This window comes from Aedes albopictus, chromosome 2 (assembly GCF_035046485.1).
Source record: "Aedes albopictus strain Foshan chromosome 2, AalbF5, whole genome shotgun sequence".
Classification (NCBI taxonomy): domain Eukaryota; kingdom Metazoa; phylum Arthropoda; class Insecta; order Diptera; family Culicidae; genus Aedes; species Aedes albopictus.
Window position 1 is genome coordinate 277774200 of NC_085137.1, and position 27205 is coordinate 277801404.

A 27205-nucleotide genomic window follows, 5' to 3' on the forward strand; every position below is an offset into this window, starting at 1 on the left:
TTTTCCGTCCCAGAGGAAAAGCCAAAAACTGGTGCTACTACCGAAGCCAGGCAAGCCTCCTGGCGAACCAGGTGCATTCCGGCCGATATGTTTGCTGGCTACGCTCGGTAAGCTGCTGGAGAACGTCATCCTTAACAGGCTGGCGCCATTTACAGAAGGGGAGCAGGGACTTTCGGAGATGCAATTCGGATTTCGAAGAGGGAAATCATCGATAGATGCCATACGAACTGCCGACAAAGCAAGGAGGAAAACGCGACGGGGTAACCGCTTCTGTGCCGTCGTCACAATCGATGTGAAGAACGCATTCAACAGCGCAAGCTGGGAAGCCATCGCTGCAGCGCTGCACGAGATGAAGGTTCCTGACTTCCTCTGCAGGATTCTCAGTAGCTACTTCGACAACCGGACCCTGTGCTACAATACCAGCGCAGGACAGATGAACGCTCCGGTAAGCGCGGGCGTCCCACAGGTATCCATTTTGGGTCCGACGTTGTGGAACGCAATGTACAACGGGGTGCTGACACTGAAGTTACCAACAGGCGTTAAGATCGTTGGATTTGCGGACGACATCACGCTGGTTGTAGTTGGAGAGTCACTACTGATAGTGGAGACGCTTGCTTCGGAGGCAGTAGACACTATTGAAAACTGGATGCAGGGGAAGAAATTGTCCGTTGCCCACCAGAAAACGGAGCTGGTGTTGATCAGCAACTGCAAGGCGGTGCAAAATGCAGCCATCGTTGTCGGAGAACATGCCATAGCTTCAAAGCGGGAGATAAAGCAGCTCGGCGTAATGATTGATGACCGGTTAAATTTCAACTGCCACGTCGATTACGTCTGCGAGAAAGCAGCAAAAGCGATCACGGCTCTGTCGAGGATCATGCCGAACAACTCGGCAATAAGCAGCAGCAAGAGACGATTATTGGCTAGCGTGTCTACGTCAATCCTGCGGTATGCTAGTCCGGCTTGGGCGACAGCGATGAAGACAAAAAGAAACCGAGCGCAGCTTGGCAGTACATACAGGCTGATGGCCATGCGGGTAGCGAGCGCCTACCGCACAATATCATCGGATGCGGTGTGCGTGATTGCCGGGATGGTCCCTATCGGCCTCGTTCTGGAGGAGGACAAAGAGTGCTATGAAACCAGGGGCACTCGGTGAGTTCGGAAAGCAGCACATGTCGCCACGATGACGAAGTGGCAACACGAGTGGAATACCACAGCGAAGGGAAAGTGGACCCACCGCCTTATTCCAAATCTGGCGAAATGGATGAAGAGTAAGGTGTCCCAAAATAGAAAAAATGTCAAAAAGTTAACTTGCTCATTCTTAGAATGATAGATTAGGGTCCTAGCAACAATAGTTCCATACATGAAAACTCAATCAAAAAATATTTAGAGGTTGCACGCATCGATTTTATGAAAAATAGACGATTTTTGGTATTTTTACCAAAAAAATGCTAATATGAGTTGAAAAATAAAAGTCAAAAAGTCTCAATTTATAAGGATTTTAAATTTTTTCCTGTGGTTCACAATTCCTATATTTTATAGCAAATTTTGTGTAGATTATTTCGGCTGAAGACAGTTTTGAGCTATCTCCTTCATGAGTTGAGATATCGGCATAATAATGAGAACACAATCAATGAAAAAATCGGATTTTCTTATGTTATTTGTTTTTGTTCATCAGTTTCTATGACTACTATGCAAAAAAAGCAAATATCAAGTTTTTGACGTGTTATGTTATGCAAGTATACAATTTTGAAGATTTTCAGAAATAATTGGGTTACTTTGATAATTTTACATTGATTGTGCTTACCGGTTCAAAGAAAGACTCAAAAAGTGGCTCGCTGCGATATTTTAACAATATAAGTGATCGCAAGTCAGATACTCAAATTCCATATGTGAAGTTCTATGATATATTTTGAGTGATGTGTAGATCGCTCAACAATGTTTACCTTTTTCAAATAGATTTTGGTGCTCTTGTTAAGCAAACATATAGGTTCTTTCTAGTTTTACCAGAGCTAATGCTCTAACATTGAAAACAACTAAAATGAAAATAAAATAACTAATAAAAACTGTGAGAAAGAAAAATATAGTTTTATAGTTTCAGCCAATCGACATAAACAATTAAATATGTGCATGGAAATGCAGGTATTTTCATGAATATAAGGATATTTTTTCTTATTTTTATTCGTGAATTTTAACTAAAGCTAATTCTTTACACAATATTGATTTCTATTATATAATTTGTTTTTAAAAGCAAACCTTTAGCGCACATATTCGCAGCTAGGGTTGGATTTCAGAAAGCATCAGGATGTTAAGATTCCACTATTATAAAAAACAAATTAATAAAACTTAGTGACAGGCCTAATATGTTACAATAGGTGTTAACCTAAGAAATGTCAATGTAGAAATCTTTCTGCTGCGCTGCTTACTTGTTAAAACCTAATTTTCAACCAAAATTACAAGTTTTGAATCGGTGGCTTGCTACTGTTATCTGATCAACAGATGAACTCGCCTCGTCTTAGAATTCCTAGGCGCATGACTTGATTGTAAATTCAACAAAAATCGATAAAGTCTACTCTTTCAAGTATCTTGGGCTTACTTTTGATCCAAACCTACATTGGCATGAACATATTTTCAAGCTGCAGCGAGAAATAAGTGTTTTCTGTGGAGTTTTACGTAAGATATCTCAATATATGCCCAGGAAGGAACGACTGACAATGTACTATGCATTTGTACAATCCAAGCTCCAATACTTGGTCTCCATTTGGGGAGCTGCGTCAAAAACTTCCTTGAGATCATTGCAATCTACTCAAAACCGTTGTTTGAAAGTTGTGTATAATCGTCCTCTTCTATATCCAGCTATAAGATTGTTCAAAGAATCTGCGGAATCAATCATACCAATTGCTGGTCTCCGAGAGAAAGAGTGTCTAGTACAAATGCACAATATTCTGACAAATCCTCGCACTCTACACAACCAACCTTTACAACAAACTTCAAGTAGATATGCACTGAGAAGTCAGGCTGTTTTGGCCATCAGTCGTCCTAGAACGGAAGCTGGGAAAAAATGTTTCTTATACTATGGAGCCTGCCAGTACAATGCACTGCCTCTGCACATAAAGGATGAGAGAAACATGCCACGTTACAAAAAGAATGTGCAAAAATTGATTCGAGATAAGATCGGGACCTACTTGACCTAAATGCTGTACATCGCAAATGATCTGCCTCCCACCACATCCAGCTGCTCGGCCAGGAAGAACCGCCAGTTATTCTCTAAGGTAACAGAGCCTGGTATATGTCTGGCTGAAGCCAGCGGTACTGCACCCATTTAAAAGCCTTATCTATTGTGTCAGCCTGAGAATGTCCGTCGCCAATCCGCTCCGTATGCCAAGCCTCCGTACATCGCCGATGATCTGCCTTCTACTGCATCCAGCTGCTCGGTCAGGAGGAACCGCCAGTTATTCTCTAAGCCTGAGAATGTCCGTCGCCAATCCGCTCCGTATGCCAAGCCTCCGTACATCGCCGATGATCTGCCTTCTACTGCTTCCAGCTGCTCGGTCAGGAGGAACCGCCAGTTATTCTCTAAGGTAACAGAGCCTGGTATATGTCTGGCCGAAGCCAGCGGTACTGCACCCATTAAAAAGCCTTATCTATTGTGTCAGCCTGAGAATGTCCGTCGCCAATCCGCTCCGTATGCCAAGCCTCCGTACATCGCCGATGATCTGCCTTCTACTGCTTCCAGCTGCTCGGTCAGGAGGAACCGCCAGTTATTCTCTAAGGTAACAGAGCCTGGTATATGTCTGGCCGAAGCCAGCGGTACTGCACCCATTAAAAAGCCTTATCTTTGTGTCAGCCTGGGAATGTCCATCCCCAATACGCTCCGTATGCCAAGCCTCCGTACATCGCCGATGATCTGCCTTCTATTGCATCCAGCTGCTCGGTCAGGAGGAACCGCCAGTTATTCTCGAAGCCTGAGGATGTCCGTCGCCAATCCGCTCCGTATGCCAAGCCTCCGTACATCGCCGATGATCTGCCTTCTACTGCATCCAGCTGCTCGGTCAGGAGGAACCGCCAGTTATTCTCTAAGCCTTATCTTTGTGTCAGCCTGGGAATGTCCATCCCCAATACGCTCCATATGCCAAGCCTCCGTACATCGCCGATGATCTGCCTTCTACTGCATCCAGCTGCTCGGTCAGGAGGAACCGCCAGTGATTCTCTAAGCCTGAGAATGTCCGTCGCCAATCCGCTCCGTATGCCAAGCCTCCGTACATCGCCGATGATCTGCCTTCTACTGCATCCAGCTGCTCGGTCAGGAGGAACCGCCAGTTATTCTCTAAGGTAACAGAGCCTGGTATATGTCTGGCCGAAGCCAGCGGTACTGCACCCATTAAAAAGCCTTATCTTTGTGTCAGCCTGGGAATGTCCATCCCCAATACGCTCCGTATGCCAAGCCTCCGTACATCGCCGATGATCTGCCTTCTACTGCATCCAGCTCCTCGGTCAGGAGGAACCACCAGTTATTCTCTAAGCCTGAGAATGTCCGTCGCCAATCCGCTCCGTATGCCAAGCCTCCGTACATCGCCGATGATCTGCCTTCTACTGCTTCCAGCTGCTCGGTCAGGAGGAACCGCCAGTTATTCTCTAAGGTAACAGAGCCTGGTATATGTCTTTTTTTTTTTTTTTTTTTTTTAAACCATAGGGGGATAAATCTGCTCATCAGACACCCTAACAGGAAGGTTAGGGTAGTGTGGGGATGAGGCCGTCTTCTACAATGCCGGTAGAAGCCAGGACTACTCTCTCCTCGACCCACTAAAACACATTCCTATGGTCGCCAAACCCTACGTCTCTCCGGAACCACCAAGAAGGTATTGCTTCAGAGAGGGGCTAGTGCATATCGCACCCTCAAGGTTAGCTGCCGTAGCCTAGCAGCAACGAACATCGATGACTCGCACTGGAGAGTCCATCACGATAGCATGCTGGCGCTTAGCCAGTTTCCCGAGTGGTCCTCGCCACTCCCTTTGTCCACGGAAGGCGGGCAGGGTCAACCCCGCCCGCGCCCTACTGCTGAGCGGACATCAAGAACTGATGCCCACATGCAACCCGATCTGACCTGCTGAAGGCAAGGGTATCACTACCCTTCAGGCCTTATCAGCTGCATCCGTAGGTTGCAGACAGCAGGGTCTCACCTACCCCGACCCTTGCCGGGGACCCCTTTCCAACCGCGGGCTCAGATCCAACCCAGTAGACCGACGCCACGACAGCACCGCTACCGGGACTTCCTCTCCGCGGCCACTTAATCGCTGTAAGGGTCGATCTCGACCGCAGGGCACCGGTATGACCTACGAAGCCGACTTCGAACCCCTGGACCACCTCTTGTACTGCATCTGGACTAGCCATTCTCCGAGTCCACGCGCCACCTCCTTTGTAGCTCCCAGACGATATGGGTGATAGCCGTTGAAACGGCATTCCAGCTAATCTCATCCCTACACATTCTCTGGACCAAGTTGTCCGGAGTTGTGCCCTCCCCGCATGTGGCAAGCATGCGGTCACGCATTGTGCGAAAACGCGGGCACACGAACAAAACGTGTTCCGCCGTTTCCTCTAAACCATTGCACACTGGGCATTCGGGAGAATCCGCATGCCCGAAACGGTGTAGATACTGTCGGAAGCAACCATGGCCTGTAAGGACCTGTGTCAGGTGGAATGAAACTTCCCCATGGCGCCTATTAATCCAACTATCTACCCTCGGTATCAACCTATGGGTCCACCTTCCTTTGGTGGAACTGTCCCACGCGCGCTGCCATTTGACCATAGAGGCCATCCTGACAGTCTTGCGTATGCCTCTTGTGCCGCGCATTTCGAAGCACTCCATATCCTCACTGATAAGAATGCTGATGGGCACCATACCAGTAATGACACAGAGAGCGTCGTGTGACACGGTACGGTACGCGCTTGCAACCCTCAGACACATAAGCCTGTAAGTACTTTCCAGCTTCCGTCGGTAGCATTCAGTACTTAGCGCGGTACCCCACGCCGGGCCGCCATACCTAAGTATGGACGTAGCAACACTAGCCAGAAGCTTGCGCTTACTGGCGTACACCGCTGAGCTATTGGACATCATCCGGGACAGTGCCGCAATAGCTGTGGAGGCTCTTTTACAGGCATAATCGACGTGGCTACCGAAGGTAAGCTTATCGTCGATCATCACGCCCAAGTGCTTGACAGAGCGCTTCGACAGGATAGTGCACTCTCCTACACTGATCTCCGTCTGCTGCGCCGACTGCATGTTGTTCACAACCGTCACCTCTGTCTTGTGGTGAGCCAGCTCCAGTTTTCTGGACCGCATCCACGCCTCCACAACCTTGATCGAGTGGTCGGTAGTCAACTTCACCTCCTCGATCGTTTCACCGTAGACTTCGAGCGTAATATCGTCGGCAAATCCGACAATCACCACTCCCACTGGGTACTCTAACCTCAACACCTCGTCGTACATGACATTCCATAACACCGGACCCAGGATGGAACCTTGCGGGACTCCTGAGGTTATGTGAAAGCACTTCCGACCCACCTCCGTGTCGTATACTAGTACGCGATTCTGGAAGTAGCTTCCGAGAATCTTGTACAAGTACTCCGGTATCCCCAGACGCAAGAGCGCATCAGCAATAGCAGCCCAACTGGCGCTATTAAATGCATTCCTTACATCCAGAGTCACTACCCCGCAAAAGCGAATTCCCCTCCTCTTAGGCTCGAGTGCTTTCTCGGCGGTTTTTGTAACCGACAAGATAGCGTCTACGGTGGACCTCCCCTTCCGGAAGCCATACTGGTTGCTCGAGAGACCATTTACGCCCTCAGTGAACTTCAACATTCTATTGAGGATGATCTTTTCGAGCACCTTCCCCGCCGTGTCCATCAAGCATATTGGTCTATATGCCGACGGGTCTCCGGGTGGTTTCCCCGCCTTTGGCAATAGTACCAGGCTCTGCCTCTTCCAAGCTTCTGGGAAAACTCCCTCGTCCAGGCATTTCTGCATAGCAGACCTGAACATCTCGGGAGCTTCTGCAATAGCAACTTTTAAGGCCAGGTTCGGAACTCCGTCCGGACCTGGGGCCTTACCTACGCTAAGGGACTTAGCTATCCCCGCAAGTTCCACATCGGTGACCCTTTCCTCATCGCCAGCCCCAGTCCCCGGCTGTCCTACGAAAGGAGGCCAAGGACTAGGATCATGACGCGGAAAAAGTCCTCCAATGATCCCCTCCAACATCTCTGGAGATTGCTCTGTAGGAGCCATCACACCTCTCGTCTTGGCCATAACGATCCTATAGGCATCACCCCACGGGGTCGTATTGGCGCTCTGACAGAGACCCTCAAAGCAGGCCTTCTTGCTTGCTCTTATCTCGGTCTTGAGCGCGGCTTTTGCAGCGGCGAACACCACCCGCCGTTCGTTTCGCTCTTCCTCTGATCGTGCTCGCTGCATCCGCCGCCTAGCCCGTAGGCAGGCGCGGCGCAGGTCCGCAATCGCGTCGGTCCACCAGTAAGCCGGTGGCCTCCCATTTCTAGGGTGGACTCTCCTAGGCATGGTCGCATCACACGCACGTGAGAGCACCGCTACCAGCTCGTCGCCGTCTAAACCGAGTAAGTTTCGCTCACGGCGGAGCGCTTCCCTAAATACCTCTTCGTCGAAGTATGATGTCTTCCACCTACGAGGGCTTGGCCTTGGCCTAGCCGCCTCTTCTTCTATCCGCTGTCTGCTGTTGTTGTAGTCGATACTGTAGCGAACCGCCAGGTGGTCGCTGTGAGTGTAGCCATCATCTACTCTCCAGTTCGAACTACTTGTTAGGCCAGGACTACAAAAGGTCACGTCAATAATTGACTCCGCTCCGTTTCGACTATAGGTACTCTTGGCACCGACGTTAGCCAAGTCGACATCTAAGATGGCCAGTGTTTCTAGCAGGATCTGACCCCGCTGGTTCGTGAAACGGCTTCCCCATTCCACAGCCCAGGCATTAAAGTCGCCCGCTATTACCACCGGCCTTCGCCCTGTTAGCACGGTCGTTAAGCGGTCCAGCATTTGCGTGAACCGCTCGATCGGCCACCGCGGAGGCGCATAACAGCTACAGAAGAAGACCCCGTTTACTTTGGCGACCACGAAGCCCTCATAGGTAGTAGACACCAACTCCTGCACGGGGTATTTACCCGTCGTCCATATCGCCGCCATTTTCCTGGTCCCATCCGAGGCCCAGTTGCCGTTGCCGGCGGGTACTCGGTATGGATCCGAAATGATGGCGATATCCGTCTCCCACTCAGAAACTGCCTGACAAAGCAGTTGCTGAGCCGCATCACAGTGGTTCAGGTTCAGCTGCGTTACCTGCACTGTGATTTGTTGCTCACTGCGGCTTTCTTAAAGGCCGGGCACCCTGGACCACCCATCGCATGTCTGTTTTTCGAGGTTTTCCCGGTACAGATCATGCAGATGGGCGGACTCGTGCAGCTTTGGGCCTTATGACCTTCAGCGCCGCATCGCCTACACAGTTTGCGCCTGTCGGGGCCTTTGCAGTCCCACGACTTGTGTCCTGGTTCCAGACACCTGAAGCAAACCTCAGGTGGCTCGTGGAATGTCAGGTGACAAACACACCAGCCCACCTTAATACTCCCTACTTTAACGGACTTTTTAACATCCGCCACAGGTAGCTGAACCAGAGCTATCTGTGTCCCTGCTGGCCCCTTCCGCAGCCTGACGGCTGTGGCGGCCACCTGAACATCGCACTGTTGCCGCAGTGCCGTGACGAGCTCTTCCGCTTCGGTGATCTCGTCTAGGTCTTTGACCTTCAGAGTCGCCTCATGCGTAAGAGCCCTCACCTCCACTCCATCACCAAGGACCTCTTCTGCCAGCCTCTTGTAGGCGGCGCCCTTGTGATCCTTCTGGCGCTTAAGCTCCAGGATCATTTCGCCCGTACGAGTACGTCTGATACTGCGTACATCGGCTCCAAGACCCTCGAGCTTGGCGTCGCACCTCATCGCCTTCAAGACGTCCGAGTATTTCGACTGTTCGGTCTTGATGACGATAGCGTCACCTTTTTCGCGCCTGGCACCTGCCTTCCTACGCCTTGGCTTGGCGACCTGCGCTTCTACCTGCGGAATCACCTTCTTCTTCTTCTTCCGCTCTACCTTTGTCCAAGGAGGGTTTTCTCCTTGGACCGCCCTGCTCTGTGGCTGCTGAGGGCCCACCATTGGTCGCAACCCCTTATTCCCTTCATTCCGGGACGGGCCAGCCTTTTCAGGCCCACCCTTCCCAGCTTTCCGGGAACCCTGGCTGGGGTCCGACTTTCCAGCGTTACCACCGGCTTTCGGGGTTATTATACGCCTGGCCTTGCGGGCGCCGCCAGACAGCTCCTCACCTGACGGCTGCCTCGCCCGCTTCTGCGAATGCTTGTCACGTTTGTCACGAGCATTCGCTTCCACACTCCTCGGACTACCTGCGAAGGAGAAGGCCTCTGTTTGTGTAAACTTCGACACATTCTCCTTTGCTGGTTCCGCAGCTGTAGCAGCCAGCAACGCCACCGCGTGCTCCTGCTTGGCCTCATCGACAGACACTCTAAGTCTAAGCAAGGCCGTTTTCAGGTCCTTGCTTATATTCGACTTAGTTGTCGCAAAGTCGATGATTTTGCCAAGCTGGTGCTCAGCAACCTCTAATGCGGGCCGTCCTTTACCAACTTCTTGGCTTATGGCCCTCAGCAGCCACGCTCCGTCCATGACCTCCACCGGCTGGCTTGCCGTGGAGTGGACAGGAGCTCCCACGCTTGAGCTACGTAAGCTACCAGCACCTGACTCCTCGCTTCTCCTTGTCGGAGACCTCATCAACCCACTTCTTGCGAAGGGGTTGATCGCACCACTACTTCCACCTAAGATATTTGATTTTTGATTCTTGCTCATTGTTCCCACGAGTTGCACGAGAAATAATGTCCACCACGCCAGAGCTCTGCATTAACGCGGTAAGGGACAGCATACTGTGGGGGGTGCCCAGGTACCCCACAGGCTCCGTTAAAGATCGAGCATCTTTTTCACCCCCTCGATCACTCATTCCTCGGCACGGGTCGCCTGACACCTTGAATTGGGGTTAGTAGTCCTATTCTTAGCCGGCAACTACGCGGCTGACTCGCAAGCGGGGGGGTGCGTCAGGCCCCAGGACATCCGTCCCTGCTGCCCCATGGTATATGTCTGGCCGAAGCCAGCGGTACTGCACCCATTAAAAAGCCTTATCTATTGTGTCAGCCTGAGAATGTCCGTCGCCAATCCACTCCGTATGCCAAGCCTCCGTACATCGCCGATGATCTGCCTTCTACTGCTTCCAGCTGCTCGGTCAGGAGGAACCGCCAGTTATTCTCTAAGGTAACAGAGCCTGGTATATGTCTGGCCGAAGCCAGCGGTACTGCACCCATTAAAAAGCCTTATCTTTGTGTCAGCCTGGGAATGTCCATCCCCAATACGCTCCGTATGCCAAGCCTCCGTACATCGCCAATGATCTGCCTTCTATTGCATCCAGCTGCTCGGTCAGGAGGAACCGCCAGTTATTCTCTAAGCCTGAGGATGTCCGTCGCCAATCCGCTCCGTATGCCAAGCCTCCGTACATCGCCGATGATCTGCCTTCTACTGCATCCAGCTGCTCGGTCAGGAGGAACCGCCAGTTATTCTCTAAGCCTGAGAATGTCCGTCGCCAATCCGCTCCTTATGCCAAGCCTCCGTACATCGCCGATGATCTGCCTTCTACTGCATCCAGCTGCTCGGTCAGGAGGAACCGCCAGTTATTCTCTAAGGTAACAGAGCCTGGTATATGTCTGGCCGAAGCCAGCGGTACTGCACCCATTAAAAAACCTTATCTATTGTGTCAGCCTGGGAATGTCCATCGCCAATCCGCTCCGTATGCCAAGCCTCCGTACATCGCCGATGATCTGCCTTCTACTGCATCCTGCTGCTCGGTCAGGAACAGCTAGTTTTTCCCTAAGCCTGGGAATGTCCATCGCCAATTCGCTCCGTATGCCAAGCCTCCGTACATCACCAATGATCTGCCTCCTGCTTCATCCAGCTGCTCGGCCAGGAGGAACCGCCAGTTATTCTCTAAGGTAACATGGCCTGGTATATGTCTGGCCGAAGCCAGCGATACTGCGCCCATTAAAAAACATTTTTTCTTGTACCAGCATAAAAATCTACACTGCAAATCTGGTTCGATTGCCAAGCCGAAGTCCATGTACGTCGCCGATGATCTACCTCTCACTACATCCAGCCGTTCGAAGGGGATTCAGCTATTCTCACAGGTAACAGAGGCCACCCATCTACATCAGCAATCCGGCCCTACTGTCAAGTCTTAATACATCGCCGGTGATCTGCCGTACTTCAACCAGCTGCCTGATTTGAGAGAGTATTTCCTTATTATCACTTTTTTAACTGCTGTTTGTCAAATGATTGCTATAATGAATTTTACATGAAATGTAATAACTGTAATGTAAGCTAGATTTAAGTCACACTTCCTTAAAAGAGAATTATTTCTCACTGGAAGTGTACCTGAATTGTACAAAAATTTGAAAAGAAGAGTAGGTTTTGTGCCTCTTGGAGAAGTGATCCAATTAATTAAAGGAATTCCACTCCCAGGGGTTTTTCCCTACTCCAAATAAAGAAAATTAAAAAAAAAAATCACAGAAAAAAATCTTTTCGTATTCACAAAGCGGGTGTGAAAAGTTATGTTTAGCATATGAAGATATAAAACGATGATTAACTCTCAAAACATTTACATATTGTTACTGTCATGCAGTATGAATCAGTAAGCAACCCAATAATTCCTGAAATTCTTCAAAAATGTACACTTGCACGTACTATAATGTCTAAAATTTGTCGTGTGTTGTTTTAATTGCATGGTAGCCATGGAAACTAGTGAACAAAATCGACAAACGTAAGAAATCATGACTTTTTCATTAATTGTGTTATCATTATTATACCGATATCTCAGCTCGTGAAGGAGATAGCTCAAAACTGTCTTCAGCCGAAATAATCTACACAAAATTTGCTATAAAATATAGGAATTGTGAACCGCAGGAAAAATTTTAACATCCTTATGAATTGAGCATTTTTGAAAAATTTGGTGAAAAAAATCGCGAGTTTTTAATGTTTTATCCTTTGGCAAATATATAAAATCAGCTTTGGTGACCTAAATCCCTCCAAACTTTGTTTGCGGGACCCAGAACTATGATTTACTTTGATTGATGACTTTTATTTCTGTTATTTTTCAACTCATATTAGCATTTTTTTGGTAAAAATACCAAAAATCGTCCATTTTTCATAAAATCGATGCGTGCATCCTCTAAATATTTTTTGATTGAGTTTTCATATATGGAACTATTGTTGCTAGGACCCTAATCTATCATTCTAAGGGTGAGCAAGTTAACTTTTTGACACTTTTTCTATTTTGGGACACCCTAATGAACAGAGGTCACGGAGAAGAAAATTTCCATCTGACGCAGCTCTTGTCAGGCCATGGCTGCTTCAAGAAGTACCTGCATAGATTCGGACACGCACGAACGCCGTTTTGTTCCGAGTGCGGAGATGTCGAGGAAACACCGGAGCACGTCGTCTTCGAGTGTCCACGTTTTGCTGTTGAGCGTAGTGAGATCACAGAAACCTGCGGTGCTGGTGTAAGTGCCGATAACATCGTGGATAGAATGTGCCGTGACGAAGCCAGCTGGAACGCGGTGAACTCCGCGGTAACGAAGATGATGTCATTTCTCCAGCGGAAGTGGCGAGAGCTGCAAATGAACGATAGAAGAAACAATCCGGGGTAAGCGTAGTAGTTCCGTCCACGTGTGGTAGATCCGCCGTCGGGGACTACCGGTGTCGTGAGCGATTAAGGTGTGGAGCTTACTGGCCCTCGGTCGGTATTCGGGAGAACTTCCTACGTCGGGAAACTCTCTGTCGGAGTAGAATGGATCCACTGCCGGGGAGTATCCGAGTAGTGCGCGTGAAGTCATTGTGCTCAATGGCACACGGGCGGTAACGGGAGAACGTCTTTCGTCGGGGACTTCTCTGTCGGAGTAATACAGATCCACCGCCGGGGACTGTCAGAGTAGAGCAATCGGGAAGAAGCACCGGAGCATGGTCTTCAGGCCGCCTGTGAACCGGAAGCCGTCTCCAACCGGAATCGCAGGACCGACCTTGGCATCTGCCCGGGAAGCCGGTAGCGGGAGAAGTTTCAGTGTCGGGTAACTCTTCGTCGGGTAGGGTATATCCACCATCGGGGACTATCCGAGTCGTGCGCGGAAACCTCGAGTGCTGATTGGCACTCGGGCGGCACCGGGAGGGCAACGTTCTCGGGGCAAATTAGTAGGAGCCGATGAACTCAGCGTGGCTTTAGAATAACAAATTTGATGGAAGTGGTACTAACATAGAGTTTACCGCTCAATGGCAGCACATTAAGCAATAACAAGCTAACCGGAGCCGAACGGCTAAGAACGATTAGAATAACAAATTTGAAAAGTAGCATGTATGTCGCTTAGTGGCGATACTGGAATATTAACAGCATACTAACGAAGCGGTGCGCATAGCATGAAGGATAACAAATTGGTGATGGTGCACAAGGCACATAACGCCTTTCCTCCGAAGAAATACTGCATGGTGGTACCGTAGGGGAATTTAAGGTGGAGGTGAGCTAGGAGAGTGTTTTTAGTGGGTAAACCGAGATAAGAGCAAGCAAAAAGGCCTGCTTTGAGGGTCTCTGTCAGAGTGCCAATACGAACCCGTGGGGTGACGCCTACAGGATCGTTATGGCCAAGACGAGTGGTGTGATGGCTCCTACAGAGCAATCTCCAGAGATGTTGGAGGGGATCATTGGAGGACTTATTCCGCGTCATGATCCTAATCCTTGGCCTCCTTTCGTAGGACAGCCGGGGACTGGGGCTGGCGATGAGGAGAGGGTCATCGATGTGGAACTTGCGGGGATAGCTAAGTCCCTTAGCGTAGGTAAGGCCCCAGGTCCGGACGGAGTTCACAACCTGGCCTTAAAAGTAGCCATTGCATAGGCTCCCGAGATGTTCAGGTCTGCTATGCAGAAATGCCTGGACGAGGGAGTTTTCCCAGAAGCTTGGAAGAGGCAGAGCCTGGTCCTCCTCCTCCTCTTCTTGGCGTAACGTCCTCACTGGGACAAAGCCTGCTTCTCAGCTTAGTGTTCTATGAGCACTTCCACAGTTATTAACTGAGAGCTTCCTCTGCCAATGACCATTTTGCATGTGTATATCGTGTGGCAGGCACGAAGATACTCTATGCCCAAGGAAGTCAAGGAAATTTCCTTTACGAAAAGATCCTGGACCGACCGGGAATCGAACCCGTCACCCTCAGCATGGTCATGCTGAATACCCGTGCGTCTACCGCCTCGGCTATATGGGCCCTCAAAGGCAGAGGCTGGTACTATTGCCAAAGGCGGGGAACCCACCCGGAGACCCGTCGGCATATAGACCAATATGCTTGATTGACACGGCGAGGAAGGTGCTCGAAAAGATCATCCTCAATAGAATGTTGCGGTTCACCGAGGGCGAAAATGGTCTTTCGAGTAACCAGTACGGCTTCCGGAAGGGGAGGTCCACCGTAGACGCTATCTTGTCGGTTACAAAAACCGCCGAGAAAACACTCGAGCCTAAGAGGAGGGGAATTCGCTTTTGCGCGGTAGTGACTCTGGATGTAAGGAATGCGTTTAATAGCGCCAGCTGGTCTGCTATTGCCTATGCGCTCTTGCGTCTGGGGATACCGAAGTACCTGTACAAGATTCTCGGAAGTTACTTTCAGAATCGTGTACTAGTCTACTACACGGAGGTGGGTCGGAAGTGCTTTCACATAACCTCAGGAGTCCCGCAAGGCTCCATCCTGGGTCCGGTGTTATGGAATGTCATGTACGACGAGGTGTTGAGGTTAGAGTATCCAGTGGGAGTGGTGATTGTCGGATTTGCCGACGACATTACGCTCGAAGTCTACGGTGAAACGATCGAGGAGGTAAAGTTGACTACCAACCACTCGATCAAGGTTGTGGAGGCGTGGATGCGGTCCAGGAAACTGGAGCTGGCTCACCACAAGACAGAGGTGATGGTTGTTAACAACCTGAAGTCGGAGCAGCAGACGGAGATCAGTGTAGGAGAGTGTACTATCCTGTCAAAGCGCTCCGTCAAACACTTGGGCGTGATGATCGACGATAAGCTTACCTTCGGTAGCCACGTCGATTATGCCTGTAAAAGAGCCTCCACAGCTATTGCGGCACTGTCCCGGATGATGTCCAATAGCTCTGCGGTGTACGCCAGTAAGCGCAAGCTTCTGGCTAGTGTTGCTACGTCCATACTTAGGTATGGCGGCCCGGCGTGGGGCACCGCGCTAAGTACTAAATGCTACCGACGGAGGCTGGAAAGTACTTACAGGCTTATGTGCCTGAGGGTTGCGAGCGCATACCGTAACGTGTCACACGACGCTCTCTGTGTCATTACTGGTATGGTGCCTATAAGCATTCTTATCAGTGAGGACGTGGAGTGCTTCGAAATGCGCGGCACAAGAGGCATACGCAGGACTGCCAGGATGGCCTCTATGGTCAAATGGCAGCGCGCGTGGGACAGTTCCACCAAAGGAAGGTGGACCCATAGGTTGATACCGAGGGTAGATAGTTGGATTAATAGGCGCCATGGGGAAGTTACATTCCACCTGACACAGGTCCTTACAGGTCATGGTTGCTTCCGACAGTATCTACACCGTTTCGGGCATGCGGATTCTCCCGAATGCCCAGCTTGCAATGGTTTAGAGGAAACGGCGGAACACGTTTTGTTCGTGTGCCCGCGTTTTCGCACAATGCGTGACCGCATGCTTGCCACATGCGGGGAGGACACAAACCCGGACAACTTGGTCCAGAGGATGTGTAGGGATGAGTTTGGCTGGAACGCCGTTTCAACGGCTATCACCCATATCGTCTGGGAACTACAGAGGAGGTGGCGCGTGGACTCGGAGAGTGGCTAGTCCAGATGCAGTACAAGAGGTGGTCCAGGGGTTCGGTGTCGGCTTCGTAGGTCATACCGGTGCCCTGCGGTCGAGATCGACCCTTACAACGATTAAGTGGCCGCGGAGAGGAAGTCCCGGTAGCGGTGCTGTCGTAGCGTCGGTCTACTGGGTTGGATCCGAGCCCGCGGTTGGAAAGGGGTCCCCGGCAAGGGTCGAGGTAGGTGAGATCCTGCTGTCTGCAACCTACGGGTGCATCTGATAGGGCCTGAAGGGTAGTGATACCCTTCCTTACGGGCAGGTCAGATCGGGTTGCACGTGGGCATCAGTTCTTGATGTCCGCTCAGCAGTAGGGCGCGGGCGGGGTTGACCCTGCCCGCCTTCCGAGGACAAAGGGAGTGGCGAGGACCACTCGGGAAACTGGCTAAGCGCCAGCATGCTACCGTGATGGACTCTCCAAAGCGAGTCATCGATGTTCGTTGCTGCAGGCTACGCAGCTAACCTTGTGTGTGCGATGTGCACTAGCCCCTCTCTGAAGCAATACCTTCTGGTGGTTCCGGAGAGACGTAGGGTTTGGCGACCATAGGAATGGTTTAGTGGGTACGAGGAGAGAGTAGTCCTGGATTTTACTTTTGTTGTAGAAGACGGCCTGTCAGACCTACACTACCCTAACCTTCTGTTAGGGTGTCTGTTGAGCAGATTATCCCCCTATGGTTTAGAAGGAAAAAAAAAACATAGGAGAATAGCTAAACAAGCAGAAATTACAAAATATTAAATTAGGAGCAAAAATACTTTTGAAAACAGAAAACAATAGAAAATTAGACAAGGTTTATAAAGGACCTTTTGAAGTGATAGCAATAAGCCACCCGAATGTAAAAATCAAAAATTGTGAAACAAACGAACAAAAAACAGTGCATAAGAATAGAATTGTCAAACTTTAACAAACAAACTACGTTACACAAAATTGTATTGTAATTTTTAAAACATAGAAGGTGATTGGTAACATTAACTTCAAAGTTCAAATGATTTCTCTACGATCATCATTTTTCTTAAAAGGGGGAGATGTAGTGCATAAATTAGTTGAGTTGCATATTGCCAACAGATGTGGCACAGCAACAACAATTCCCATCGTCAAGGTCTTGCAACGTGGGCAAGAACACCCAAGTGCAATAGCCCATATTGCAACCGCCAACGATGCTCTTTTCCCAAGCTCAATATTCCCAGGCTAAATGATTCTCGAATTTCACTTATCGACGGGTTGTCAACTGCAATATAATTTTAACGCATATCGATGTTACCATGCGCCTCCTATTTACCGATTCTCTCATTCTCTCGATTTGTCTCTGTGAAACCAATTATGTAGCTTAGAATTAAGGCTCAATAGATTTCTTAGACTTGAATAAAATACATTCGTATCGCAACCACGGAGTTGAACACTTCGGATGACCTCCTCGATAACATAGTCAGTACAATGCTCAACAAGTGTTTCTTGGGCGACTTTGATAAAAAATCGAAACTAAAAATGTTAACGCCAGAAAACCGGTTTTTCTTGAACCACCCTAAGCTAATTCAGAAAAATATCTCTAGATCGGTCAATTTTAAAGCTACATAATAATTGTCTTCAGCAAATTTGCTCAAAATTGGTAGATCTACAACTTTCCAGAAAAATCTATATAGTTATTCTAGCAAATAATAAAGTTTGATTCCCTATTTCTTTGAAAATATGGACCACCCTAATTTCCATGTATATTGAAAAAAGGACCTTATTTTTAGGAACAACTTTATAGAAGACCATATTAAACTAGACAATCATTTGAAGGCGCTGAATGCATCTTTCCTCGTAAATCTGTTTCGTGGACCATTGTGCATTGTCACATGGATGCTAAATGCATGATTTGTGGAGGTTATTTTTTCGCCAAGGACGACTGTCCAGTAAGGGAAGATACGAGAAAGTGCCTCTGGAGCCGACCTACTGATACTGAACCATAAGTCAAACTTTTGGGATTGCCCTATCCGCAAACAAGTTGTTGAATCACGTGCCCGACAGATGGATGGGAACGCTAGTCGTACCCGAAACTCTTCAGGTAGATTTTCTAACAACACAAATTCTTCCATCAACGATCGATTGAATAATTTTCATACCGATCGTACCTATTCGCCGGAGGTAGTTAACCACCAAACAAACTTTTGAACGAATAATCTACCCTCCAGCAGTGGAGTTAGTAATATTTCTAATTTGGTCAAACGAATCGAGCTACCTATGCCCATGTGGCTGCGGGTAAGCAAAATTCAAATAATACCTATCACCAAACATCAAATTCGGAAAATGCACGTGATTCAGGCATGTCTGCTTCCGGTTTTGACTTTTTATCTGAACAATTGCAACAAATGATTGATGCAATGTTCAAAACTCAAACTATAGCTGAAGCAGTGCAAGTTGGAATTAAATTTACAAACAAAATTGTAATTGGATTACGTTTTGGTAATGGATCCAAATAAATTTTTAAACATTTCAAATTGGAATGCTCGTTCTCTAAATAGCAAAGAGGATGAGCTATTCTATTATCTAACAGTCAATAATGTCCATATTACAGTTATTACTTGGAACTTATTTAAAACCTGGGTCTTTAATCCCAGGCCTGCTAAGAGTTGTGTGCTTAGCTGGTAGTTCAGCCTGGGCACTGTTGTCCTTCTGACTTCAGCTAGATTGAGGAGGTACGATCCGAGTGTCTGTTCACCAAGGAGGTGCGGCTCAAACAGCGTCTGTTCTGGCATCCAGCGGCTGAGTAAGAAACGCTGCACCACGCCCAGCTAGATCCAAGGTGGTAGCCCCATCAGCGTGGTCGTCCCAGTGTTGGTTGGGACGTTAAACAGAACTGGCACGATGGCCCTCCGGCGAGACAGGAGTGTTGGCGTAGGCCCAATAAACCACCCGTAAAAATCCCCATTGCGAATAACATAGGAGAAAATACGACTCGATACAATCGGCAAAGACCCACGCGACGAAATAAGGACTACGATTGGAAACTTGGAACATGGAATTGCAAGTCACTAGGTTTCGCAGGATGTGACAGGATAATCTACGACGAACTACATCCCCGCAACTTCGACATCGTGGCGTTGCAGGAACTTTGTTGGACTGGACAGAAAGTGTGGAAAAGCGGGCATCGAGCGGCTACCTTCTACCAAAGCTGTGGCACCACCAATGAACTGGGAACAGGATTTATAGTGTTGGGCAAGATGCGACAACGTGTGATCGGGTGGCAGCCGATCAACGCAAGGATGTGCACGTTGAGAGTTAAGGGCCGTTTCTTCAACTACAGCATCATCAACGTCCACTGCCCACACGAAGGGAGACCCGATGACGAGAAAGAAGCGTTCTACGCGCAGTTAGAGCAAACATACGATGGTTGCTCGCCGCGTGACGTGAAAATCGTTGTCGGCGACATGAACGCGCAGGTAGGAAGGGAGGAAATGTACAGATCGGTAATCGGGCGAAACAGCCTGCACGCCGTATCGAATGATAACGGCCAGCGATGCGTAACTCCCGTGGTATGGTAGTCCGAAGCACCTTCTTCCCCCGCAAAGATATCCACAAAGCCCCCTGGAGATCACCCGACCATCAAACAGAAAACCAAATCGACCACGTTCTAATCGACGGTAAATTCTTCTCAGATATAACCAACGTCCGCACATACCGCAGTGCGAATATAGATTCGGATCACTACTTAGTCGCTGTATGCATGCGCTCAAAACTTTCGACAGTTATCACCACGCGTCGAAGTCGAACGCCGTGGCTCAACATCGAGCAACTTCGTAACGTAGAAGTGGCTCAAGACTACGCGCAGCAGTTAGCAGTGGCCCAACCAACGGAAGAGCAGCTTGGCACAGCTACACTTGAAGATGGCTGGAGGGACATCCGATCCGCCATAGGTAGTACCTCGGCTACAGCACTAGGCTTCGCGACTCCGAATCACAGAAACGACTGGTACGACGGCGAATGTGAACAGTTGACAAACGAGAAGAATGCAGCATGGGCGAGAATGCTGCAACACCGTACGAGAGCGAATGAGGCACGTTACAAACAGGCGCGGAACAGGCAGAACTCAGTCTTCCGGATGAAGAAGCGCCAGCAGGAAGAACGAGATCGCGAAGCGATGGAAGAGCTGTACCGCGCTAAGGACACACGAAAGTTCTACGAGAAGCTGAACCGCTCGCGCAGAGGCTTTGTGCCACAAGCCGAGATAATCACGGGAATATTCTCACGAGCGAGCGTGAGGTGGTCGAGAGGTGGCGGCAGCATTACGATGAGCACCTCAATGGCGACGTTGCAAGTACCGAAGGTGGCGTGGTAACAGATCTAGGAGTATGTGCACAGAACGGAAGACTTCCGGCCCCTGACCTTCAAGAGATTGAGGAGGAGGTTGGCCGGTTGAAAAACAACAAAGCCGCTGGAGCAGATCAACTACCAAGCGAGCTTCTAAAATACGGTGGAGAAGCACTGGTGAGAGCACTACACTGGATCATTACCAAGATTTGGGAGGAGGAAGTATTACCGAAGGAATGGATGGAAGGTATCGTGTGTCCCATCTACAAAAAGGGCGACAAGTTGGATTGCGGGAACTACCGCGCGATCACACTACTGAGCGCTGCCTACAAAATACTATCTCAAATTTTATGCCGCCGTCTATCACCGATTGCAAGAGAGTTCGTGGGGCAATATCAGGCTGGATTTATGGGTGAACGCGCTACAACGGACCAGATGTTCGCCATCCGCCAAGTGTTGCAGAAATGCCGCGAATACAACGTGCCCACACATCACTTGTTCATCGATTTCAAATCGGCGTATGATACAATCGATCGAGAACAGCTATGGCAGATTATGCACGAATACGGATTCCCGGATAAACTGATACGGTTGATCAAGGCGACGATGGATCGAGTGCTGTGCATAGTTCGAGTATCAGGGACACTCTCGAGTCCCTTCGAATCTCGGAGAGGGTTACGGCAAGGTGATGGTCTTTCGTGCTTGCTGTTCAACATTGCTTTGGAGGGTGTAATAAGAAGAGCGGGGATAAACACGAGTGGGACGATTTTCACGAAGTCCGTTCAGCTGCTTGGTTTCGCCGATGATATTGATATTATTGCTCGTAAATTTGAGACGATGGCGGAAACGTACATCCGACTAAAGAGTGAAGCCAGGCGAATCGGATTAGTCATTAATGTGTCGAAGACAAAGTACATGATGGCAAAGGGCTCCAGGGAGGAATCACCGCGCCCGCCACCCCGAATTCATATCGACGGTGATGAAATCGAGGCGGTTGAAGAATTCGTGTACTTGGGCTCACTGGTGACCGACGACAACGACACCAGCAGAGAAATTCAGAGGCGCATTGTGGCAGGAAATCGTGCCTACTTTGGACTCCGCAGAACTCTACGATCGAATAAAGTTCGCCGTAACACGAAGTTAACTATCTACAAAACGCTGATTAGACCGGTCGTCCCATAGAACGAAACATGGACCCTACGTGCAGAGGACCAACGCGCCCTTGGAGTTTTCGAACGGAAGGTGTTGCGTACCATCTATGGCGGAGTGCAGATGGAAGACGGGACTTGGAGAAGGCGAATGTACCACGAATTGCATCAGCTGCTGGGAAAACCAACCATCGTCCAAACCGCGAAAATCGGGAGGCTACGGTGGGCGGGTCACGTCATCAGGATGTCGGATAGCAACCCGACTAAAATGGTTCTCGAGGGTCATCCGACCGGTACAAGAAGACGTGGAGCGCAGCGAGCTAGGTGGGTCGACCAAGTGGAGGACGATCTGCGGACCCTACGCAGAGTGCGGAACTGGAGGCAAACAGCCATGGACCGAGTGGAATGGAGGCGGCTACTATGTACAGCAGAGGCCACCCCGGCCTTAGCCTGACCGGTAAGTAAGGTAAGTATGATATTTTTTTGTTTATTGTATTTTTTGTATTATTTATTGCTTTTTCGATATTTTTTTGTGAATTTTCTAATTTATTATGGAAATATCGGATTTATTTATGGAAAATTCGAAGTTATTTGGTGGGAAAAATGGCTTTTTTTATTGCAACAGTTGATTTATTCATTGCATTTTTGACGATTTTAATTGTTCAAAAATCAATTATTTATGGAAACTTTTCATTCATTTATGCATTTTTTTATTTGTATATGGAACTTTTGTTATTTATTACCGCATACACCCCTGTTTCTTCACTGGGACTTTTCGAATTATTTATGGGAAATTTTGTATTTATTATGGAACGTTTAATTGTCTGCCTTCGGGATATTGAATAGAAAAATATCCTGAAGAGCACTCATCAAATAAAATCCTGCCATTTGAATTGGACTGAAGATTATTCCACGAACGGTGTTTCGCATTAAAATCACCAATTATAAAAAAAATGGTCCTGTTGGCTTTTTTTATTGCAACAGTTGATGATCGTTTTTAGTTGCTCAAAAATCAATTATTTATGGAAGCTTTTGATTTATTTATTCATTTTTTTTATTTGTTTATGGAACTTTTGTTATTTATTACTGCTTACACCCTTGTTTCTTCACTGGGAATTATTAACAGAGAATGACCACTTTCTTATGGGTCGTTATCCCGAAGGCCCCACTAGTTTTTCTTCTGCTAGAAATCCGTCAATTGATTTGGTCTTAACTGACTCAGGTCAGCATTGTAGCCAATTGGTTACTTATGCTGATTTTGATTCTGACCATCTTCCTTTAACATTTCAAATTTCCTATGAAGCAATTTGTGATCCCATCAGCTCTACTTTTAATTATCACAGAGCTGACTGGGATACATATAAAACATACATCGATAGCCATTTAGATGTAAATATTTCATAGGAAACACATTTTGATATTGACAATGCTCTCGAAACTTTGACTAGTACTATAGTCGAAGCTAGAAGCGCATCAATGCCTAAGTGTGAAGTCAAATTCGACTCAGTTATTATTGACGATGATCGAGATCCTGCTTTGAAAGTAATCTGGCAGGATCATCAGAAGAAAATTAAAAAACGTTTCACCGAATTGAGAAACAAAAATTTTGCAAATAAAGTTTCCTTAATAAACCCCGGCTCTAAACCGTTTTGGAAATTGACAAAAAAAAATTGAGAAAGCCTCAGAAGCCTATTCCTGCGCTAAAAGAGGATAACAAAATATTATTAACTAATTCTGAAAAAAACACAAAAATTTGCCGAACAGTTTGAAAGTGCGCATAATTTCAGTATAGGTCTCACTAGTCCAATAGAACATCTGATTGCCCGCGAATTCGAAAACATTCTCAATCATGAGAACATTTTCGAACAAGAACATCTATTATAAAGAAGTTTAGGAGTATGAAAACTACGGGTGATGACGGAATTTTCTATATTCTCATAAAAAAACTTCCAGAAAGTTGCTTATTATTTTAGATTAATATATTAAACAAATGTTTTCAGTTAGTTCAATTTTGAAACCTGACAAAAATCCTGCCGAAGCCGATATCTAGAATCGTTCAATTAGCTTACTGTCATCTCTCAGTAAACTTTTTGAAAAGCTTATTTTAAATAGAATGATGATTCATATTGATGAAAATTCTATTTTTGCCAATGAGCAGTTCAGATTCCGACAAGGACATTCGACTACTCATCAACTTTGACGGGTAACGAATTTCATTCGTTCCAATAAATACTACACTGGCATAGCACCCCTTGACAAAGAAAAAACATTCGATAGTATTTGGCACGAAGGCTTGATCGTAAAATTGAAAAAACTTTAATTTGCCACTATATATTATTAAAATTATTCAAAGCTATTTGTCAGATCGAACACTTCAAGTAAACTATCAAAATTCCAGGTCAGATAAATTACCTGTAAGAGCTGGTGTTCCACAAGGCAGCATACTGGGACCATTCTTATACAATATTTTTACCTCCGACTTACCTGATTTGCCACAGGGATGTCAAAAATCATTATTTGCAGATGACACCAGGTATCTCAGCCAAGGGGCGAAGTTTGCGTGTCATTTGTAGTAGATTGCAAAAAAGTTTAGATATTTTTTCTTCTTATTTACAAAAATGGCAGATTTCTCCAAATGCTTCCAAAACTCAACTTATCATATTTCCACATATGCCAAGAGCAAGAAGTTAAGTATCTAGGGCTCTTACCAGATAAAAACTCTCATTATCTCGGGTCACTGCCCAAGCGCTGAAGGTCAGTGACTTATTTTGCACTCTATAACGCTTCAGACCCAAGTTGAAACCACCAGCTGTGTAAAGATTATTGTGTGGATACTTGGCATTGTTGTGTTAGTACCATATTCTGGAATACCGGTTATTCTCTACCCGCGAAAAACATGCCCACCCTGAGGTGTTGTTTCTGGGAGCCTCAGGGAGGCTCCCATCTGAACTAGTTGGCAGATACAAGTGAAAGAATGAGTATCCTCTAAAAGAATAAAGAACTCACTATTTGCTTAGATTACTCGTTTCCGACGTTTTGTCCTTTCGACGTTTTGGCATTCGACCTTTTGGCATTCGACCTTTTGGCATTCGACCTTTTGGCATTCGACGTTTTGTCTTTCGACGTTTTGTCCCTAAGCCGTCTCAATATGGTCGAGCTGTTGCAATACCAGAAAGAAGCAACTTCAGAGGATTCAAAATAAAATTTTGAAAATGATTCTGAAGTTGCCTCTCTGGTATAGCACTAATGAGTTCCATCAAATTTCTAATATTAAAACACTGGAACAGATGTCAACTAAAATCATTGCTAACTTTCGTCTAAAATCGTTGCAGTCTTCTATTGCTACGATTAGATCTTTGTGACTTTTCGTTTCCCAATTGCCCCAAAATCGGTAGAAACATCTACATTTAGGATATTTTGATTCAAAAAGATTATTTAAACTCAAATTAATGGAAAGTGAGTCATCTCATTGAGTTCAAAAATTATGTAAACTGTATTCAGATAATACTGTTAGGTACTCATATTTCGGCCAAACGAGCTGACACTATTATTATCTAGGATAGATTTGAGATATTTTTACCATGTACCAGACTGGTAGCTGCGATGTTCGAGTTTTGCTTTTATCCCATTCTTCCGATTTTTTAAGATAAGTATTAAGTTTTGGAAATGAATGTTAATCGATAGAGAAATGAACACAAAATATCTTGAGAAGTGTGTGTGACCTTAAACTTTGATGTGGTTGTGGTGCATTATCTGATGAGTTCATTTAATAACAAAGTAAAAGGTTTTTGGCAGAACTTACGGTTGGAGAGTCGAGTCCCAGCTTGGGTAAATCTAAACCTCGGGTTTCAAACTGATCAACTGCATGATAGTCCTGAAAGACAAAAAAAAATAAAGGATATTCCAACCATAGCAGACAGTAAAACCGTACATGATCTTTATTGTAAACATCATAATATCGAAAAGTTTGATAGGATGGGGATACGTTAGAGCAAGATATGTGAGCGCCGTTCTCGAGCACATTAGGGTAATTGATCCGATCATGGAGGAGTTAAGCGCTGGGTTCATGTTTAAACCACAATTGTATCGCCCCAAGCAAACTTTTTACATGGATTGAATTGAAAATAATAAAATCCATCCTTAATCTACGGGAAAATAACGAAATATTGCCACTTTAATGTTGTTATGAGCATTTTATTCGTTTTTATCTGAAAGATCATTGTGTTCCTAATGTTGCGGTATGTGTTCCTAATGTTGCGGTATTTTGTTCCTATTGTTGCGGTATCCCATTGAAATCATATGGGATACCGCAACATTAGGAACACTACCGCAACAATAGGAACACAGCAGCAAACACATTTATGAAAATATTTTTTTTAAAATAGGTTTTGGGCAAATCTTAAGCAAACAAATGGTGCAATCTCATAATTTAAGCACCATACATCTATTAAAAATACCTTTTGGTAACATGTCAGTCGAAAAAGTGCTCAATTGCCATTACCGCAACAATAGGTACTACCGCAACGATGGGAACAATTACCCTACTTATGTTTTTGTAGAATAGCAATAAACCGTGTTGTTCGGTTGTAAACAATAATCACAATGACGTTTATTTTCTTCCTCCTCGTTTTCAGCCTACTCTAGTTATAATTATGATTATAGCCTACTACTTCCCTCCCTTTCTGCAAATAGTAAAACTATCCTATTCAGTATGCGAAACCTTGTATTGAACAACATTTGATGATTTTCGATCGAAACCCCGTTGTACACAAATATCCTGGCATAGTTTTGGTTATCTGTATAGGAATATGAAATTGCGATTGCAAAACTAATCAATATATTGATGTGATTAGCATTTACTTAGCCGCCTCTACATACGTTTACCTCCTTCTTTTGATTTGGTTGAATACTCTTACCACAGTAGTTGAAAAATTTCTTCGTTTGATTCTCCTATGTACCAGCTTCAGATTTCATCTTGATATATTCTTCAATTTTCAAAATTCATTTTTCTCATAATGATGATTACACAAGTTTACAAAATAAAACGAAAGTTGTGAACTTCTTTGAACGACCAAAGTTTTTGCAGTACAATTTAGCACTGATTTCGAAACCGTGCTTCAAAAAAATTTAAGTAGAGCGATTTTTGAGTTTTAGCTCAATATCAAGTTTTACAACTTTTAAAAATATGGAATTTACTAAAATTCAAATATCTTGCGTTTTGTTCAACCAATTACAAATCTTTTGCCATAAATTAAAAGCTGAATACAATACCATTCGATCATCTGAATGCAGGTTTTGCATCAGATTGATGAAATTCAATATATTGGCGAGTTTTAGGGACGATCTCCTTAAATTTTAGGCAAATTTCCGAAAATATATGAAGAAATGTATTTTTTTCAATAAGAATAAAACAATATAAAAATTCTTTCTCAACGTTTATTTGCCATATCATATGTAGGCGAGATACAGTCAAAAAATCAGCTCAATCGGAGCATTGACTACGGTGAATGAGATGTGTGAAGTGAGTGACGTTGCTTAAAAATAGAACAAAAATCGATTTCAAATCATCACCCTTGTATAAAAAGTCGAAAAAATTTCCGCTCTACTGTAATTTTTTTCCTTCGCGTTTTCGAAATCAGGGCATGATTCTACACCAAAAATGATCATCAGCTTACCGAGTTCAAAAATGCTGTAAACTAGTGTTATCTAAAATAGACTTCAAGATACATTATTC

The 27205-nt window shown here is 46.4% G+C and overlaps 1 protein-coding gene across 14 annotated transcripts in view; it reads right to left on the reverse strand.

Annotated features, from left to right (window-relative positions):
* LOC109398163 (F-actin-uncapping protein LRRC16A) overlaps nucleotides 1-27205 on the reverse strand; it is a 632161-nt gene that overhangs the window by 184918 nt on the left and 420038 nt on the right. For 12 of the 14 annotated variants that reach the window (XM_062851852.1, XM_062851842.1, XM_062851847.1 and 9 more), the window contains one exon: nucleotides 25274-25345. The exons of the other annotated variants lie outside the window; for them this stretch is intronic. In XM_062851852.1, coding sequence (XP_062707836.1) covers nucleotides 25274-25345 — 72 coding nt within the window. The remainder of the gene's footprint in view (nucleotides 1-25273; nucleotides 25346-27205) is intronic. 14 annotated transcript variants of the gene reach the window in all.